Consider the following 21281-nt stretch of genomic DNA (forward strand, 5'->3'; position numbering starts at 1 on the left):
CATATATAAAGTTTATTTAATAATGGTATGGGCAAGACAGGGATGAGGAAGATGAGAAACTTTTAAAATTGGCTAAATCACCCAGTAGTGTCCCCAATTTGAATCAGGTGAAGTATCTTCTTCTGTTCAGAGTCTCAGGTGTGATTGCAGGTTTACAGACAGTTTGGTACCTGTATTTAATTCAGACTTGTGTATACAGAAAATGATGCACAAATACACTGTATAATATTTTCAGAAGACAACATTAATTTTTGCAGTGTATTTCTTTACTGAAATAGATGGACTGTGTGCTTAAAGAGAACCTCAGAGAAGTGCCATATTCAATTAGTATAAGATTTCCAAAAACACAACATTTCTAGAGTGTTTATTCTCGAACGAATGAGCTTTTTAGTTGAACATGAGTCAAATGTCTGACTTTGTATTTTTACACAGAGGGCCTGTAGCACACAAACAAAACCCAAAGGTGATAATATCAGTGGTTCATTTTGAGAAACATATAACTTTTTTGTCATTTGGTTACTTAGAGCACTTTGTGTTAAAAAAATGTTATGATGGTGTACTTTGTACGAACGTTAATGAAATGCAAACACATTGTGCAAATCGTTTCAGTATTATAGGGTTATATATTATATTATGTTTGTTTTATGAATAACTGTACAAGCCATTGAGTTAGTGGGTACAGCAGCATGCACTTTAGTTGTCTTTGGCAATAATAGATGTGCTCCTTTCTCCTGTAAAGTAGCATCAACTTCAATGAAAATCAAATTCTTGTCACACATCTTGATGTCCAGAAACAATCATACACTTTCATGTGCGATAAGCCTTTCACTGTCATTTTGACAAATGTTTCTTCAAAGCTGAACCATTTTACACATTTGTACATTAATTTACAGTAAAATTGAAATCAACTATATTTTATTTTAAGAACAGACTAACACGATTACAGGTTGTAATGACTGTGTTCTGAAAGAGTATTGCAGGTTATGCTAGTTGAGTTGAGATATGAAATAGTGACTAAGTACATTTAGTAATAGTATTAGTACTAGTTTAAAGTAGTTTTATGTGTGTAATTCCATTTTGTGAGACCTCATACTTTTACATTTCAGAGGGAAATATTGTCCATTTTACTCCACTACATCAACCTTACAGCTTTTAGAAGTTAGAAGTTTTGAAGTTAGACATTTTGAAGACTAACATTGTTACATGTAAAATAAGATGCAATGCTAGACTTCAACTAACCAGTGTGATGATGCATAGGCTTCAAAGATAATTTTATTCTAATATTAAATCAGTGATGCAAAACCTTTATCTCTGTACATTAAATCTCCTTCTGTACTTGATTTGTAGTGACTGCTTTATCATGAATTGACAGGTTATGCCTTGGACCTCCAGAAGGGGGAACATGAACAAACTTTACTCATTTGTTGTATTTTAAGTAAAGGCAAGCAGCAAGTCTGTGTTTTTTGTTTCATAATTTTTCCGCTTTTTAAATGAATACACTTAATCAGCAAGCAACATAAGTTAATGACGTGAGACGGTTGATTTCAAACTTGTTTCACAGCAAGAGTCAGGAAATGTATGGCTAGTCTAGTTTAGCATAAAGACTGCAAATATAAGATCAGAGGTAGCCTGTCTGTGTGACACACTGGAATCACTGATTGTGAATAAATATGGACAACACATCTCCAGGTGGTGATGTCATTTGGAGCCAGAGTCTGTGCAGTAGTAATCATGGAGTGGTAATTAAATATCAACGTCCAACCAATACACCTACCTCACCACCAAAAGTCAGTCTCAGCCCTCAATCATGACATCTCAGCCTGTTTCCTAAGCAGCGAAAAACCAATTGCAACTAAACCTCAGAAACAAGTACACTTGAACATAGGACAAAATATTGATACAGTAATATAGCGCCATCCTGACTGGTGAGATATGACTATCAATATGCTGTCGCTAAATATCAATATTAAAAAAAAATTTAATCTGGTGCTTTGAACCGATTTCTGGCCAGTTTGACTTACCAGCATCACTACTTCATGACTCCTCACTGTGGTGTTTATTACTGGAATAGGGGTAGCGTGATAAAAATTTAACTGACTGAAGAAGTCGACAGTGGGACAACAGCTGTGAAATAAATTTGATGTTGAGTGATGCGCTACTTTCAAGTGGAAAGACTGTGCCCACAAAAACTATGCAATATGCAAGAACTCTCTGGTGAAAGTAAAGTACACTGGCAACACCAAAAACATACAAAGGAAAGGTGGAGGATGCACTCAAGTCTGTAGAGGGTAGACTTCATTGGCCTATGAGACAATCACTGTCCTTTTTATTGTATTCTTTATGGGAAAACATGCTACAAACTAGGGTGATGCACAAAGTTAGTTGTAGTTAGTTGTATGTGTACAGGATTAAATACACAAGTTAGTTGTGCTTGTCAAGCACTAAAATATTTAGTCTCATATGTGCCTACTAAAACCTAAATTTTATTTTTTACACTAATTTGTTATGTAGTTTTATATATCTCTAAATTTAATTTGAATACAGAAACACTGCTGTAGAACTGTTTTGCTTTCTGACTGGACTATTGCCAGTTTATGGTTATTTGACATTGGAATGATGGCACATTGAAAATTTACATTGTGTTTGTTTAAGACTAAAGAGGCACTAAGATAAGACTTGATGCACTTTTTTCTACATTGTTTGTGTCAAACTCTGTGAAACTGATAGCAAATCGCAGTGGATAAATCCAAAAACCCTGCACTCTACCTCTTTAGGGAAAATTCGTATTCTTGAGTGTGACAGATATCAAGATGTATTGTTATATGATTGTCTTGCAATATATCAATTATCACAGAATCACTGTGTGGTGATATTTTGTTAATGTGGACTATGTGTCTCATATTGCCTAAGTTAGCCTGTGATTCCTACCCACCTTACATGAACATCAAAATTAATATAGCCCATGTCCCATCTGTCAACAGGGCAAGGATTATGATGTATACGCAGCCAACCACCAAAGGTTAATTGAAATGTTTTGGCTGTACAGAATCAAAAGTGAAACAAAACAAAAGTGTAGAATTGACCATTTGTGGTTTGTGGGGAAGCTCTGTGCTTGAGATGGAGAAGCTGCAGTGTGGCCCTAAACCATTCTTCAACAAGATATAACATGTTGAGCTATTGAGCCAGACTGCTTCTTTCTCCCTGCTTTTATGCTAAGTAAAGAGCCAATTTCAGACATGACCTCCAGGTAAAATCCTGAGAATTGGCTATGGAGTCTACCCATAGTCTCACATGCACAACACAGCGGGAGTTTCTCTGCACAGACGCATTCACAACACCATCAAATCCTCTGCATTATTCATGCGAGAGGTGGAGCAGCTGGGTGCAGCAGACAGAGACAGGAAGAGACATATTAACTTTGCGTTGATCACGTGAGTACACTGACAATGCACACTGACAATGTCGTTAGCTCTTATCACCACAAAGCCTCTTGACCTCTTTGTCTGTCTTCGTCGGGCCGTTCCATAGAAACTGTTGAGCATTCACCTCCTCCAGAGAAAAATACCAGTCCAATTACTTAAATAAAGGATCTAAGTCATGAATTGGCTACCTATAATATATATTTTTTAATTTACATCATTTTAGTTGGCGTGTTACAATCATAGCATAATTCGTTTTTGGACAAAATATCGAATGATTAATTTGAAAAGCCAGAGTGCCAATGAGAAACCAGGGACAGGAACAGGCATCGGTCGGACTGCTGACGGCCAACCAGGAGCAGGCATCGGCTGGACTTCTGACCGCAGACCACGAGCGGTAACAGGTGTTGGCCAGACTGCTGACAGTGAACCAGAAAAGGAACAGTTGCATCACTTGTTATAAAATGGGGCACCAGCTCCTTTTGTAGCAAAAGTAGACAATTTGTGAATTTATAATAATAAGAACTTTTTTTGTATAACGCTTATCTAAAGAGGGTTACATAGTGCTTCACAAACAAATCCATGGCAAAAAGAATGAATTATGATAAAAGGTATTTAATTATATTCAATTAAGGTCAAAGGCCAAATAATAATACAATAAGGTCAAGACCTTAAAATCTATAGATAAACCCAACAGTTCCAACAATGAGTAAACACTTTGGTGACTGTGGAGAGGGAAAACAACTCCTTAACTGGAAGAAACCTCTTGCACAACTTGACTCAATGTGGGTGGCCATCTGCCCTGACCCATTGGGGTGAGTGAGGAAATTGTGGAGAAGAGGTGTGTGGCAAAGAGGGGAGAGAAGAGAGAGAGATTGGAGGGGGGTTGTTTCAGCCTTTTAATCACAATAACATTAAAAGTCGAACCTGTGGGTATGCTGAGCCTTAAGGTAAATCTGACTGCCATTGGTTTTTATGGCAGTCGTGCAATGTTCTGTTTCTCTCTCGCATATAAAAACCCTGAGCAGAGCTTCAGATGGGGCCAGTGGGCCCAGCAGCTGAGTGAATCAAGCGGAGAGTGGATTGAGTAGTAGGAGTAGTGTTTATTGGTTGTTGTTGTTTCTGGTGTATGGTTGAACATATTCCATAGTGCTCTTTGATTTACCATTTTCATCTCCTTTCTTTGGGAGATTGTTTTTAGTTAGGTGGTCGGGGGTAGCTTATTCCCTCCTCAGTTTTTGAAATGCGTTTTTGTGTAGATCCGATGTTTATTAATACAAATACTTGTTTTTCCTTTAAGGCATCTGGCTGGTCAATTGTTTTTCCCTGGTTTATTCATAATTGTTTGTCCCTCATCCCCTAGACGTCTTAGGTACATAACAATTTTGGGGGTTCATCTGGGAATCCTTAAAAACAGGATTTGTAGATGATTGAAAAAAAAATTAAGTATCGTCTGATATTGCCCATTGTGTAGCCTTGACTACTGTTTTAATTGCTTCCTCTGTCTAGGTAGGGGAGTGTCCAGCTTAGCTGTTCCAGCTTTTCCTTCGGGCACTCATTTATTATTTTTTTTTTATTCGGAGTCAATCCTGTGCGGAGATGGCACTCTCCAAGGAGGCAGGCATTTCAGGGTTTTGGCCACTGTTTTGGTGCCTTTAAATCACCCCGAGCCTGGCACGGTGTCAGAAGATAGTTAAGGACAAGTTTTTACTAGGCAGGTTCCGGGAAGTTTTGTTTCTATGGGGCAAGACTCGGTGTTTACTGTTTGTGTGGAATCGGACATTAATCTTTTCATGTTTGTACATTTTTGTACCGTTGAATGCTGTTTTGCAGTGCGTCTTTGAGATGGCAGCGTTTGATTTAGCTGGGTTCATATCCAACCTGACTTTAAGTCAATTTGATAGGTGTAAAAAGAGTGATTTGTATAAACGTGCATTATCAGTTTATTGGCATCCTCCAATCCAGAGGTAAGTCGAGGGAAGGGGCAGTCTGTTAGTGAAACTCCTGTTGTCCGACCTGAGGGAACGACACGGAAGCCGTTCTCATTGCCACACTTTGACCCATTGTTTGCAGAATTGTCTCCTGGGTCTAAGTTAGATGTCCGATTCAGTTGAAGAAGGAGGAGTGATAACGGGATTTTCAGGGAGTTGGAATTAAAGAGACTGGAGGCAGAGACTGCTATAAAGATGCACGAGTTAGAAATGCAGGAAGGAGTAGCCCGTAATGTTACCACGGTTGCCATGGGGTTTTTGAATTCTGCTGTGGCATCTGATGTGACCAAAAACATTTATTTAGTTCCTGTTTTCTTTACAGGCAGCGTTTTCGCACTTCGCAGAAAGTTTCCAACCTAAAGCAGGCTGCCACTCTGGCTGACGAGTTTATGCTCATACATAAAAGTGTTTTTGATAGATGTGATTCCTTTAATCGCAAGTCTTCACAGAGATTGGAAACTCAGGTGCGTAACAGTATTTTGACAAGCCCAAAGACAGACAAACTGTGTTTTTTTTGCCGTAAGTCTGCTCATTTAATTGCGGATTGTGAAGCTTGGAAGCGGAAGCAGCAAGGGTCAACCCCGAGACAGCCAGAGGGGGTGGGGTTGATTAAAATTTCTCCCTGAGTCCAGTCTTTGGACTGTAGTGCCTGATGAATGTTTTAAACCATTTTTCTTTGACGGTTCTGTGTCTCTTTCAGGAAAGGCTGAGGATCAGTGTACAATTAAGATACTGCAAGACACTGCTTGCTCGCAGTCACTTATCCTCTCCGGTGTTCTCCCCTTAAGTGTTGATTCTGATGTGAGTGCAGTGGTCATGGGTGCTGAAATGGGTTTTGTGCCCACACCTCTGCATCAGATTCATGAAGTCAGGAATAGTGACTGGGTGTCCCGTCATGCTTCCCTATTAATGGAGTTGACTTAATCATGGGAAATTATATAGCAGGAGGTAGAGTTTACCCTGTCCCGGAGGTTGTTAATGTTACCATCCCTGACTCTGATATTGATGATTTAGCCACAAATCACCCTTATGATTTTGTAGCAAGTGTGTTAACTAGAGCTCAGGCCCATATACAGGCTCATGATGTTGACTTGGCCCACTCTCTATTTGCTTCTGTTCTGTCAGAAGAAGAACCCCCTGGTGGTGGTACAGGAAGCTGCATTTTAGAGGAGCCGATGAAAATAACAGAATTTGATTCTGCTGTACCATTGCTGCTAACTTGTGAGGCTCTCATTAAAGCTCAGAGGAGTTATCCATATTTAACCAAGTGTTTGACTGCAGCTGTCAAAAAGTCTGAATGTGACCAAAAACAGCCTTTCTTTGTGGAGAATGGTGTGTTGATGTGCAGGTGGATGTCACAGTCAGTGTGTGGCAACTGAGTCGGGTGAACATTGGGGAGTGGTTTTTCAGGTAGTTATCCCTGTTAACTGTCAGCAGCAGGTGTTATCGTTGGCTCATGAACATATGTGGCCAGGTCATCTAGGCATTACAAAAACCTACAACCGTGTTCTTAAACAGTGCTTCTGGCCAGGACTGAAATCAGATGTAATGCTTTTTTGTAAGACCTGCAGTACCTGCAAGATTGTTGGTAACCCAAATCAGCCTGTGCCCCATGCTCCTCTGCAACCTGTACATGCTGTTGGTGAGCCTTTTTAGCATGTCCTTGTTGACTGTGTAGGACCATTGCCTAAAACCAAATCTGGGAATCTATTTTTACTCACCATGATGTGTGTTTCCACCCATTTTCCTGAGGCAATCCCCCCTACGAAAGATAACTGCAGCAGCTGTCACTAAAGCGCTGGTTAGGTTTTCCACCACTTACAGCTTGCCAAAGACTGTGCAGACTGATTAAGGTACAAATTTTCTTTCAAGAGTTTTTAAGCAAACTCTGCAGGCATTGGGCATCTCACACTCAGTGTCTAGCGCTTATCATCCAGAGTCACAGGGTGCCCTTGAACGCTGGAACCAAACGTTAAAATCAATGTTGCAGAAATATTGTCATGAGACAGGGAGGGACTGGGATGAGAGTGTGCCATTTGTCTTCTTTGCTATTCGTGATGCAAAGCAGGAGTCCTTAGGGTTTAGCCTAGCTGAGCTTGTGTTTGGTCGAAATGTGCTTGGCCCATTGAAAGTATTGAAGGAGAAGTGCTAGTGTGCAGTTCTCCTGAAAAAAAACTAATGTGTTGGACTTTTCCTCTCAAAGTAGGGAGCAGCTACATCATGCTACACATGGATTCAACCTGAGTTGGACTCTGATTTGGTGACAGCCTGTGATAGTTATCAGTGTGGTAGGCTAGCTAATTCATAGTTTCTGTCTACCATAAACCACCAATTGTCTAATCTTTCTGCACATAGGAAACAGGATGTGATTAACTTGCTTCACACATATTCTTCTGTGCTGAAGGACGTGTTTTCTCTCACCAATGTGTTAGTGCATAATATTGAGGTGGGTAATGTTACCCCTATGAAACAGCATGCTTACCGCTGTCCACTAGCTAAGAGAGAGGCCATGAAGAAAGATGTCAGCTATCTAGTAGAAAATAGGCAGCTGCAGCACCTTAAGTTCTCCATGTCTATTGGCACCTAACTTGGACATAACTCCTCATTTGTGTACCGATTTTCGCAAGGTAAATGCAGTTACTGTGTCAGATTCTTTTCCTTTGCCCCGCATGGATGACTGTATTGGCCCAGCTGTGTGCATTTCAAAGTTAGATTTACTCAAAGGGTACTGGCAAGTTCCTTTGACTGTGTTAGGGGATTTGCCAAATTGTAGTTATTATCTTGATGATGTGGTAATCTAGTCCAGTGACTGGGAGAGCCACATGTCCAGTTTGAAAACAGTTTTCCAGCGCCTCTCTGACTCTTAACTTGGCCAAGTGTGAGTTTGGCAGAGCCACTGTTCCCTACCTTGGAAAGCAGGTTGGCCAGGGGCAGGTTCGGCCGGTGGATGCAAAGTCTGTGGTGTTCCCAGCGATAGGCGTGAGCTAAGACGCTTTCTGGCAGGATACTAACGTTGTTTTTGTAAGAACCGCTCTGTGGTTGTTGCTCCCCTTACCAGGTTGTGTAGTCCTCTGGTTCCATTTATGTGGAACGAAGAGTCTGAACATGCTTGACTTTTCTCTACCTTTCCAGCTTGAGGTGGATGCCAGCGCCACGGGAGCTGGTGCAGTGCTGTTGCCAGACTGTGGTGGGGACGTGTGCCATCCTGTATGCTACTTCTCAACCAAATTTAAGTGGCATCAGTTAAACAATTCCACTATTGAGATGGAGACATTAGCCATGTTGCCCTACAACATTTTGAAGTGTATGTAGGCTTGAGTTCATGCCCAGTGACAGTCTACACCGATCATAACCATCTTGTTTTTCTTGCCCAGATGTGTAACAACAACCAGCTCTTGATGCGTTGGGTAGTCCTGGCCCAGAGCTACAACATCAATATAAAGCATAACAGAAGAGCAGACAATATGGTAGCTGACATGGTATCCTGTGGGTGAGACCATACCAATGGACATTGTGAAGTGGTTGTATAATGATGGGTGAGGTGGTGGTAGATTTAGTGTGTTAACAGTTAATGGGAGGGGTTTGTTCTTATGGGAGGGGGGTGGGGTACGTGCCATTTTAAAAATTATTTAGCGAATAATATAGCTAATGAACTAAAATATTTATTTTTATCATCAACATCCAGTTTTTATAGTGCAATGTTTGGCTATTTAAAAGTAATTTATGTAAGCTATTTTATCTTGTTTCCTTATAATGGAAGGTTGGTGAAGTTAATTTTTATTTCCTGTCATCATAAGCAGTTTATCTGTATGGGACTTTTATTGTGAAGGGTCACCGACTGAAATTGTTCTGTTATGGGAGCAAAGCATTGACTAGTTGTGACAAAGTAAACAGGTAAACTGTCCTGGTTCAGGCCACATTTTCTTGTTCTTATTATTCTATTACTACTTCCAGGATAGGTCAATTAAACTCCTGGCTACATTTATAAAGGTTAATAGGAAGAGCGACAGAGAGAGGTATTTGTGTGCGTCAGCCGCTCCCACAGAGCTGGTCAGAAGCGGAAAAGTGAACAAGAATTTCTCTTCTCGCTAGGAACTCCTTCGATGAAGTTGTTTGTCCAAAGTTTGCAGAAATAAGGCCGTTAAGTCAGTTCGTTCTTCTCAACTAATCTTTCAGTGGCTCACGCACACAAAATGGGACTTGCAAGAGATTTCCCCGCGTGGCGCACACACAAATTATATGACTCACAAGAGGCAGGACACCATAGTTAGATATCATAGTTTTTACAATTCTTATGGTTGTGGAATTGTGAAGCTATCAAACCATGGTTATCGTAAAATCGGTTAATCTCTAATGCCAGGTAAAGAGAATGATGGAGGGGCCTACATGTAACCCAAGAAGCCTGAGCCATAGTCTACAGCAGTTGGTCCAAGTGCACCAGAATTCCTTTGTGGACCCCCGGAGTTGCAAAGCGCTATTTGAATTCAAACTCTGGCCTCTCACTGGCTGAGAGCCAACAGACTCCCCATGATCCCCCAGGAGCTGCTAATGACGTCATGCAGGTGATAAAAGAGACCCGGCTACGCAGCTCCATGCTTTTTCCCCTGCACCGCTGTTACTACAAGGACCTCTCCAAGTTGTTCTGTATGATCCGGTCGCTAATAGGGAGCAAACACGCAGATGTTTGTTTAACTTTCAGTTTCGTTTTGAGTTTACTTTTTATTTTTAAAAGACCAAGGCCACATGTCTTTCACTCATGGGTGGACTTTACAGACGTTATAGGATCCACAGTCAGCTGTTTTTTCCTGCAGAAGTACGAATTCCATACTTTTTGTTGACATCACTGTTTCCCACCTCTGCCACGGAGGAAACCAGCTCATCCCAGTCGTTCCCGGGACAAGATAAAGGCCCCAGTCTGCTTTCAGCCACAGACCAGCCATGGACTGATTATGCACGGATGCGGAGGAGCACCAAGTAAGTGGTTCGGCTTATGTTTGATCAGAGACGAGTTTAATAGTTAGTTCTACTTTTGAATGCAATATTGAATGCAACACACGTCTGTTTACATCGACGACTACTGATGACGTGTCAGTTTTTTCCACGACGACTACTGATGATGTGACGGCTTCTTAAACTGCTGCCCAAGTCATAGGAGAAGATTTCTACCTGGGTTTTTGAGTCAATTAATGGTTTATAAGAAATTATTTGCTCTTGCTATTTTACTTTTATTATTATAGAAATCAAGGTCTTTCATATACAGGTCACCATTTCAATTTACTACACATAAGTTCCAAACCCTGAAAGTTCTGATTCTCAACTTCACAAAAGGCAACAACTGTGTACAAACAAAAATATATTTGTTCAAGGGTTAAAAAGGGAATTGTGGAAATGAATTGACGTTTAAAAACATGCAATATAATATGGGTGATTTATCAATATGATTAAATGAGTAATGTTGTTAGTTGTTGTAGTTGTAGAAATGGAACAAAAACAACAGTGGAGAGTTGTTACATTCAATTTGACTTGGAAAATCAAAGTAAAAAAATAGAGAACACTCACAAACTTAAAAGAACAAATGACGTGCAGAAAAGACACTCATGCGAAAAAGCAAATAACGCGAGCAGGAGTACTATACTGTGTTTGTTTGCCTCCGCCAACCAGTCCAGTTTCAGTCTACCTACATTTCTTTTTTCAGACTCATATCAATCAAAATCAAATCAGTTCTAAGTGACCATTTGTGCCAAATTAAAAAATATTCTCTTCAGGCTTTCTTAGGATAATGTGTTCATGAAGCAAAAAAAAAGGTTTTTGAACTGAATTCTAATCAGTTCATCCTCTAGTCATAGTGAATGTTTGAGCCAAATGTAAGGTTTGACTTGGACTAGTTATGCCGCTAAAAGCTTAGATTGTTTTCGGACATATATAACACATGGACCTTCTGTGTCCTCCTCTTGCTCTTCATTACATTAATCAAAAGATGTAACTGACTTGATTTCTGCTCCAGGGTCCTTGTGCTTTATCTTTGATAATCCTGGATAGTGACTGCGGCCACATTGAGGATTGTGAATATGTGGATTGTGATTATGAATTGTGACCATGATAGATCGTGGCTTGAGGATCATGATTGCAGATTGTGATCATGATAGTGGATTGTGATTGTGGTGGCAGCTGATCGTGGCATTATGATTACAACAAGATTAAAAAAATATATCTATTTTGTTGTTTCTTGTAGTTTTTCCTTACTTTTGCAGAGGGTTAAGTGAATATGGGTAATTTGTGAATATGGGTTATACAAATAAAATTTGATTGATTGACCTTTAACCTTCAACAACTAAAATCTAAACAGTTAATGGTGAATGTTTATGGCAAATGAGAAAGGATTTCCTCAAGGCATTCTTGGGATATCGAGTTCATAAGAATGGGGGAGAAAAACATGCCTCCAGCCACTGGCTGTTGCCGGCGCAGAGGCATAAATGGAACAGAGGTCTCACATAGTGATGTATCCGAGTTGTCGTTAGATGTTTTTGAAAGGGCTAGTTCACCTAAAAATTTTAATTCACACATTATCTACTGACCACTATGCCGATGGAGGGGTGGGTGAAGTGTTTGAGTCCACAAATAACTTATGAAATTTAAGGGTAAACTTGCAGCCGAATCCAATACAACCCCTGGTTGCTGTTGTGAGACCCCGGTGGCAACATCTACTGCCACAATAACATACTACGACCACCCGATTCTTCTCCACCTCATCTGTACTCAACCTCTTACTGTCATTCCTTAATGTCCTTTAATGCCAAAGTTGACTAATGTCACCAGCAACTGACTCCTAACTCCTCCTATAGTCCATTCTCTGGCCTCCCTAATAACTGTCATCATACATTCCTCCCTCCCCTCTGGTCTGGTTTCCTCATCTTTCAAATCAGTTGCAATAACTTCTATACTTCTTAAATCTATCATTGGCATGCAGTCAAAAAAGAGTTCCCTCCTTACCTTTCTGGTAAGTCTGCCTCCGAGTTTGCTGATGACCAGACATTTTTTAAACAACAAACTGACTGTATATAGTAATGCTCCTCCAGTAGAGACATAAATACACATTGATAGTGACACTGTATTTAAACTCTTCATGGGAGTGAAAGAGCAGAAAAGTCTTCGTCCAGACAATGTAGGTGGCAGACTTCTAAAGAACTGTACAGAGCAGCTGGCTGTTATTCTTTCTTCCATCTTTCCAGTTTCAAGTCTTTCCAGTTTTACAGGGTTCCTCATCTCTGGAAAGACTCTGTAATTGTACCTGTGCCCAAGATGACACCAAAGTCCCAAAATGACCTTCGGCCTGTTCTTCTCACCTCTTTCATTAGGTGAGGGCAACACTTCAGGTGGAGCCAAGTCTCATCTGCCCCATCATCCTGTGTGACTACCCAGTTGTCACCGTAAAGTCACTCTTCTTCCTGGGCACCTTCATCACCCAGGACCTGAAGTTGGAGCTGAACGTCGGCTCCCTCACCAAAAAAGTTCAGCAGAGAATGTACTTCCTGCAGCAGCTGAAGAAGTTCAACCTGCCAAAGCAAATGATGATGAAATTCTACATTGCCCTAAAACTGCAGTCCATCCTCACCTCCTCCATCACCGTATGGTACACTGCAGCCACTGCCAAGGTCTGGGCCAGACTGCAAAGAGATAAGATAAGATAGACTTTATTCATCCCACACTGGGGAAATTTGGACATCACAGAAGGAGAAGGGCATTAAGATAGAGCAAAAGAGAAATAGAAGAAAAATAGAAAATAAGAAAACAAATATATATATATAGATATAAAGAAAAATGTAAACACTATACAAGGATACCGGAAATTCACAGTGATATTGCACATGGGAAGTGGAAATATACATTGGATGTAACAATTCAAAAAGTATTGCACAGCACACCTGAAGATTGAATATGAATATTGTACATAGGTAGATTCAGATTACTGTCCATGTTCGTGCATGAGAGGAATTATTATTACACTGTTTTTAAATGTTTGTTAAAAAGTCTTATGGCTGTTGGGATGAAGGACCTTTGAAACCGCTCTGACTCTTTTTACCAGCTTGTTGAGCCTTTTTCTGTCAGCTGCCCCCCAACACACCACAGCATAGAACACTACGGAGGCCACCACAGAGTCAAAAAAGTCCTCAGCAGAGTCCTGCACACTCTGAAGGACCTCAGTCCAACAATAGTTGTGTCGTTGGAGAACGTCTGGATGTAGCAGTACTCCGAGTTGTACCTGAAGTCTGAGGTATACAGGGTGAACAGGAAAGGGGAAAGAATAGTTCCCTGAGGGGCCCCTGTGCTGCAGACAACAACATCAGACACATGGTCATGAAGCCTCACATACTCTGGCCTTTCTGTGAGGTAGTCAGTGGTCCATGCATCCAGATTGTGGTCCACTCCTGCTCTTCTCAGTTTCCCCCTTAGAAGTCAAAGAACATGACTCTCACAGTGCTCCCAGGGTTGTCCAGGTGAGAGAGGGATCTGTGCAGCCGTTATAGGACTGCATCGTCTACCCCGATGCCCGGACAATACACGAACTGCTGGGGATCCAGTTCGGAGCTCGTAAGGGTCTGTAGGTGGTTCAGCACAATCCTCTCCATGGTTTTCATCATGTGAGAGGTCAAGACAACTGATCTGTAGTGGTTAGGCTCCCTTGGATCAATCTTTCGGGACCACACAGGAAGTTTTCCACTGGATGGGTACCCTCTCCAGAGAGAGGCTCAGGCTGAAGATGTGCAGCAACACCTCACAGAGCTGGTGTGCACAGTCCCTGAGCTGTCTGGGGCTGATGCCATCTGGGCCAGCTGCCTTTCTTGCCTTGATCCTCCTAAGCTCCCTCCTCACCTGATTTGTTGTGATGTGGAGTGTAGGAGGCAAAGTTGACTGATGAGGGTGAAGGGTGGAGGTAAGAGGAGCTGTTGGTGAAGAAGGAGGGGGAGGGGGAGTTGTGCAACAGGTCACTGCCGTGCAGGGTAGAGGAGGGGATGGGTGTGGAGTCAAATCTATTGAAGAACATATTTAGATGGTTAGGCCACTCCCTGTTTCCTGTTTCGAGGCCTTTCTAACTGTCCTTGCTGTGGCCGGACATTGTTTTAAGGCCTCTCCACACCTCTCTGGCATTGTTTTGTTGGATACGTTCCTCCAACTTCTTCCTGTAGCTGACCTTTCCCCTCCTGATCTCCACTTTCAGCTCCTTCTGGACCCTCTTCAGCTTTTCCTTGTCTCCTGATCCAAAAGCCTGCTTCTTCTTGTTAAGCAGTGCTTTAAAAGCAGGAGTCATCCAGGGTTTGCTGCTGGAGGTAGTATGGCCGCATGCTAACCGCTAGCAGCTCAATGTATCTAGACTGTCTCCACCCCCCCCTCCTCTTACCGCTCTCAGCCACTCTCCTGTCCGCCCTCAGAAGTTGACAATTGTCCAGCATAATCACTGAGTCCGGAGTGTTATCATTCAGCCATCTCTCTGTGAAACACATGATGCTCGCCGCCCGGTACTCTCTCTTCTGGCTGGAAAGTGACGCTAGTTCAGTCATCTTATTGGGGAGCGATCTTACGTTTCCCATGATGACAGAAGGTAAGCATGTTTATACCTCCTTTTCTTATCCCGGCACTTAACTCCAGCTCTGCAGCCCCTCTTCCTTCTTCTGATCTCAGAGGGGATCTCTGGTCTTTCCATGGGGAGTAGCCTGGGTACGCTCAGCGCCAACAGCTGGTCGCAAGTGTAAACAATGGAGCCCCAACTGATCGGGTCTCCCGAGTCTGGTTATTATTAAAATAAATAATAACCGGATGCTCCTGCATCCACAGGAGCATAAACTCTGCTGAGGTTAGGCTTAAAAACAAAGCAAAAAACTAACAAAAGAAGACAATAATACACAGGGGAGATCGGAGCCACTGTAACAGGCTGCCACTCATTTGGCGCCATCTTACAATACATCATTTGCTCCACTGAGATGGTGATCGGCTGCAACTCGCCTTCTTTCCAGGACCTGTACATCTCCAGGACTCTGAGGCATGCAGGTAAGATGGTGGCCGACCCCTCCCACTCTTGACATGAACTCTCAGATCCACTTTCCTCTGGAAGGAGGCTGCGCGAAACCAAGACCAAGATACCTAACCACTCGCTACCCTATCACTGGACTGCACTGAATTTGACACTTTAATTTCCCATGGCAAGTAACAGACTAACTGTACTTGTACTTTATATTTACTTTATACTTGCACAAATACACCACAGCAACTTACACCTGTAAGTGTAAACCTGCTTGGCAATAAAATCCAATTCTGATTCTGACAAAGTTCATAGTCTTGCATCTTTGCAAGATATATCTGCAATCAGATGACAGCAACTTTTATTCCATGACCAGCAAGTGACTATGCTTGGCAAGTATAGACTGAGCTTTCCTTGTGGCTCTGTATAAGAGTAAAAGGTTGTTATCCTGCAATTTTGCTTCACATCTGTCCCACTCTCTTCTTGTTTTTCAAGGTTAATGACCCAAACCAGTAGATAAAAGAGAAGCTTAAAACAGACTCAATAAAACAAAAATAAAATTTATGATAAAAGTACAAATGCTGGGAGGCCTTTGCATATGGTCTGTATTTATGTAGTGGTTGAAGTCTTGATGACCACTCAATGCATTATGTTACATTTTTGCCATTCACCTGTTCTCACACACATTAATACAGCACATCAATGGGCAGAACTTTTTCAATGAGGGGCCATTCTGTATCAGTATCTTGCCCAATGACACTTCGGCATGCATATGGGGAAGACTGGGATTTAACCACTGATCTTCTGGTTGTCAATTATTATTCCCAGATTAGGTACAACTTCAACAGCGTAGCCTTGAATAAAAACAGAAGGAATAGAAGTCTATTATTATTTCTTTAGTTTTGGACACATTAATATTCAAGAAAGTGCTTTAACACCATTAAAATCATCCACCAGCAGGCTGTGATCCGTGTCATTGTCACTGAGTAGGGACACAGTCACAGAGTCATTCGCACACTTGATGACAATGTCTGTGTACACTGAAGTCACCTGATTGGCACAGTGCTTCAGGGTGGATAGGGAAACAGAATCAGGTCTGGCTGCTTTGGGGGGCTCTGGCAATTAACATCACAGTCAATGCAGCCCAAACACGCTTGAATGTCCTCAACAACCTCCCTGGTCCACTTCTTAGATGTCCTCGCAACAGGTTTGGAGAGCTTTAGTTTCTGTTTGTATTCAGGAATCAGGTGGACCATGACGTGGTCATAGTGTCTGTCACCACCCGTGACAAAAGAGAGGGAGATGCTGGTTGAATGCCCAAAACAGTAATTTATTTAAATACAATTATCTGAGACAACGAACAAAGCACAAGTTAAGAAGGCAATGAGGTGTGCTCATCAGTGGGATCAGTAGTTAGGATTTGTGGATGCATGCATGAAGCATGTGTGTGGTGCAGGGATGATGTTGGATGGTTAAGAACAAAGCAGCAATGAGGCATAAAAGTCAGTTAAGTGAGAGTGAGCGTCCAACTACGCTCCAACTCCAACCTCCCTTTCCTGTCTAATATCCTCAAGAAGGTTGTAGCCAATCAGCTGTGTGAGTTTCTCCAGGAAAGTAATGTATATGGAGACTTCAATCAGGGTTTAGAGTTCATCACAGCCTTGGCAAAAGTCACGAATGACCTTCTAATAGACTCAGATCAAGGGTTTGTGTCTGTCCTTGTCCTGTTAGACCTTAGTGCAGCATTTGACACTATTGATCATAAAATTCTATTACAGAGACTAGAACAGTTAATTGGCATTGAAGGAACCGCCCTAAACGCGTTCAAATCCTATTTTGAGATCAATTCCAATGTGTGCAAATTAATGATGAGCCATCTATGTGCACCAAAGTTAACCACGGTGTTCTAAAGTGCTCAGCCCAATATTATTCTCATTATCATTCATATCCTGTTTCAAAAAGATGCAGAAACACTAGTCCATGCCTTTGTCACATCCAGACTTGATTATTGTAAGTCCTTATTATCAGGCTCCAGCAGTAAGTCGTTAAAGACCCTGCAGCACATGTCCTGACAATAACCAGGAAAAGAGACCAAATATCTCCTGTATTATCTTCACTACACTAGCTTCCAGTTAAATTGAGAATAGAATTTAAATTCTCCTCCTCACCTACAAGGCCCTTAATAATATGGCACCATCATACCTTAAAGTACATAAAGTACCATATCACCCTACTAGAACACTGCACTCCCAGAATTCAGACTTGTTGTCCCAAAAGTATTGAAAAGTAGAGTAGGAGCCAGACCTTTCAGCTATCAGGCTCCTCTCCTGTGGAGTCATCTCCCAGTTTCAGTTTGGGAGGCAGACAACCTCTGTATGTTTAAGAGTAGGCTTAAAACCTTCCTTTATGATAAAGCTTATAGTTAGAGCTGGTCCAGGGTTGTCTTTAACCCGCTCTTAGTTAAGCTACTATAGGTCTAGAATGTTGAGGGACACATGACACATGGAGCTTCTCTTTCCTCTTCTCCCTCCTTATCACATCAAATAACTTAATGTCTCATCAATACATGTTACTAACTTGACTTCTTCCCTGGAGTCCCTGTGCCTTATCGTTCGCAGATCCAGGGCTGTGACTGTGGCCACATCGTGGATTGTGATGGTGGATCGTGAATTAGAGATTGTGATCATAATGGCGGATCCTGTATCGTGCTGGCTGATCGTAATAGTAATGGCGGATCCTGTATCGTGCTGGCATCTGATGATAAATGTGGACCATGATCAAGTTGGCAGCTGATGATGGATCCTTATGGTGGCATTAGATCATGATGATGGATTATGATGGTGTATCCTAATTGTGGTGGATGCTGATCATGGACTATGATTACAACAAGACTGCTTGATATACAATATGTCTACTCAGATACCATTACTGACAATAATTCCTCAATTCATTTACATTCCATCATGCTACAAATTGAATTAATTTTATTTTATTAAATTGGTAGGTCAGGCCGGATAGCGCCCTGGCCTGAATATGGTGATGGGGGTATGTGGAGGTGAGGGGGCTGGGAGATTACCTATATCTGCACCACAGAGGATCAATTAGCGCAGGTGAGAGCTGTTAGCTGATTGATACTCAGATTGAAAAGGCAGTGGCGGAGCTGCCTCAAGAGTGACACTCAAGACTGAGAACACTGGACATACACAGTCATGTAGCTGGAAAGCTATTCATCCAGGTGAATCAGCTGGAAACTTTGAGTTTGTATTCTGGAGAAATTTGTTTAAAAAGTTTGATAAAAAAATGTTAAAACCTGAATGGTTTGTCTCTGGCTGCTGTGGTGAGAGCCCCGTGGCATGGTCAACTGCCAAAGACAAATTGTGATTTGTGAATATGGGCTATACAAATAAAATTTGGTTGATTGGCACCAAAACATACATTTCAGTCAAAAAAATCTTCTACCAACACTCAAGAATAATATTACCAAATTTGTCATCTGTTGTACCAGGATCTATAATGCAACAGTAGCCTGCACCGGCAGTCCAGCATCCCTTACACATAAGTCCTGCCTCAGCCACTGAAGCACCTAGAAGCGATTTAAGAGGCAAAAAACTGTGGAAAGAGGAGAACCAAGAAGAGGAGCACAGACAGCCGTTATACGTCTGCAGCCACGTTGTCAGTCCCCTTCACATTACGGATGTCGAGGCAATATGACTGCAGAAACCGCGACCACCTAATCAATGTGTGTTCAGGATGGTTAGGGGGTTGTGGTCAGTGTAAACAACCAGAGGAGTACCATTACCATTGACATATACATCAAAATGTTTAATGGCTAGGATTAATGAAAGTTCTTCGTTTTCGATAACGGAGCAATTCAACTGGTACGAGTTAAATTTTTGGGAAAAGAAGCTAACAGGCGTGTCTATCCCCAGATCATCAGCTTGCATGAGGACAGACCCTGCACCTACATAGCTGGCATCCACATACAGCTTAAATGGTCGGTCAAAACGTGGAGCAACAAGGACAGGATCGGAGCAAGGAAGGGCTTATACCTGTTCAAAGGCTCGCTGGCAACTGAGCGACCAGATGCGTGAGATCAGTTGAAACATTTCAGGAAAAATGTCTATAATGGCTGACAAGGCCAAGAAAGCTAATTTGCTCTTCTTTAGTTGTTGGCAGTGGCTTGAACTTTTGCCCAACCAGCTCCTTTAACGAGGGACCTGCCTGCTGCTCTTTAATCACTGCAGGACCAGAATGATTGAGGCAAACTAGAGTGAGGAGGAGTCGAAGGGATTTACAGTTTTTGAAAAAGGTTTCCAGAGCTGAAGAGCAGTGTTGCTGAATCACTGTCACAACATTGCAGCAGCTGCTGTTTGTATAAAAATAGATTCCTCCACCTTTCGTTATGCCGGAGTGTTTCCATGTTGCAATCCACTTTGAACAGCTGTCCAGAATCTGGTGTTGATCCACACAGCCAAGTTCCTGCGAAACACAAGACAGAAGATGAAGAAAAGTCTCTTTCTCTTGCCACCAGGAGCGGAAGTTTGTCCAGTTTGTTGCTCAGTGAACACACATTGGAGAAAAATATTCCTAGAGTTGAACAATATCTGTGTCTGCGGAGATGCAAGAGAGCTCCAGCACGTCTCCCCTTGCTGCTTTTCATTGTGTTGGCAAAGGTGAGTGCACCTTTGAATAGAATGTCCAATGTATGTGTAAGGTTGGTCGAGCGGTTGTGGCTCAAACACTGAGACAAACCAAGTTATGCAGTCCAAGTGTATTTATTTTCTTTTTCAGTGGAAGTTGTTTTCCCAGCCTGCAATGGATGTTTTTTAAAGAAAACAAAGACAGAAAGAAAAAATCTAAAACATAAATCCCCTTTGAACCCCTTGTTCATAATTGGATGGTACCCTCCATCGTGGTTTCGTCAGTTACAGGTCCAACAGCGGAGCACATGCACAGCAGTGAGGAAGCAGGTGACAAGCAATTCCATCATTCAGACTTTGTAAGACTTTTAACTACAAATAAAATGTTTAATGTGGACAATAGTCGCTGTGTCTTTATTGACAAAATGTTTTACCTGTCTACTATGTCTCTAAATATATCCTGCTGTGTATCTTACTCTTAAAGGGCACGGGCTAACCCTGTGACAGTATGACAAATAATTCCACAGATAATCACAAAAATTATTGAAGTAAATCCAATGGAGTTGTCAGGTTAGGTTAGGTTTCTTTATCAGTACCCAAGGATACATTTGTTGTGCAATCCATGGAAACAGACCACAATACAACATTGGTTTAAAAGAGGACATCACAACCTTATCAATTCATAAAAAAAAATCATCAACACAATACAGACAGCACAGAACAAAGTAGAGCCACAAGTCCCGACAAGTGCCCCCCCCCCCCCTAAAAAAAAGTGCAACAAATGAGGTGCATCCCTCGTACCTATTTGTTAAGAAGCACAATTGCTGCAGGTACAAAGCTCTCTCTGTAGCGCTTTGTTCGTCCCTCAGGAGCCACATAAAGATGGCCAGAGTGAGGAGCTGAAACTCGCTAGTTAAAGGCTGAGTTGGCCTTGCACTTAAGGCGGCCGTCCGTGGTGCCATCTTAGAATTCCCTGCTACCATTGGCCTCATTTATAGAATCATGTAATTTTCTGTCCCGTCTGCACAGCTACATAGTGTGTACTCTTGTGTGTGTATGGAATTATTACCTTCTTTTATTTTCTGCTAACTGTAACACAAATTGCCCTCCTTAACAGTCAGCCTCTCTTCTTGTAGTCTCTCCTCAAGCTGGTCTTTATTCACGACAGAAAGAGCGAGACTTGCTTTGAGATGCTTCCTCTTTCAAACAAGATCCA

The 21281-nt window shown here is 41.8% G+C and overlaps 1 protein-coding gene and 1 long non-coding RNA gene across 5 annotated transcripts in view; one reads left to right on the forward strand and one right to left on the reverse strand.

Moving 5' to 3' along the window:
* The first annotated feature begins 6276 nt into the window (after positions 1-6276).
* Positions 6277-20287, forward strand: LOC138406343 (uncharacterized). Its single transcript, XR_011239816.1, has 2 exons — positions 6277-10384; positions 12766-20287. It is a non-coding gene; the product is annotated as an uncharacterized lncRNA (long non-coding RNA).
* The window catches only part of acox3 (acyl-CoA oxidase 3, pristanoyl), a 35447-nt gene continuing 24628 nt past the window's right edge, over positions 10463-21281 (reverse strand). For 2 of the 4 annotated variants that reach the window (XM_069518348.1, XM_069518349.1), the window contains exon 19: positions 16735-19904. In XM_069518348.1, coding sequence (XP_069374449.1) covers positions 19533-19904 — 372 coding nt within the window. In that variant the 3' untranslated portion in view covers positions 16735-19532. Of the gene's footprint in view, positions 13075-16734; positions 19905-21281 lie in introns of those variants that run through there. The other 2 variants (XM_069518350.1, XM_069518353.1) reach the window with 2 other exon arrangements.

This window comes from Paralichthys olivaceus, chromosome 22 (genome assembly GCF_024713975.1).
Source record: "Paralichthys olivaceus isolate ysfri-2021 chromosome 22, ASM2471397v2, whole genome shotgun sequence".
Lineage (NCBI taxonomy): Eukaryota > Metazoa > Chordata > Actinopteri > Pleuronectiformes > Paralichthyidae > Paralichthys > Paralichthys olivaceus.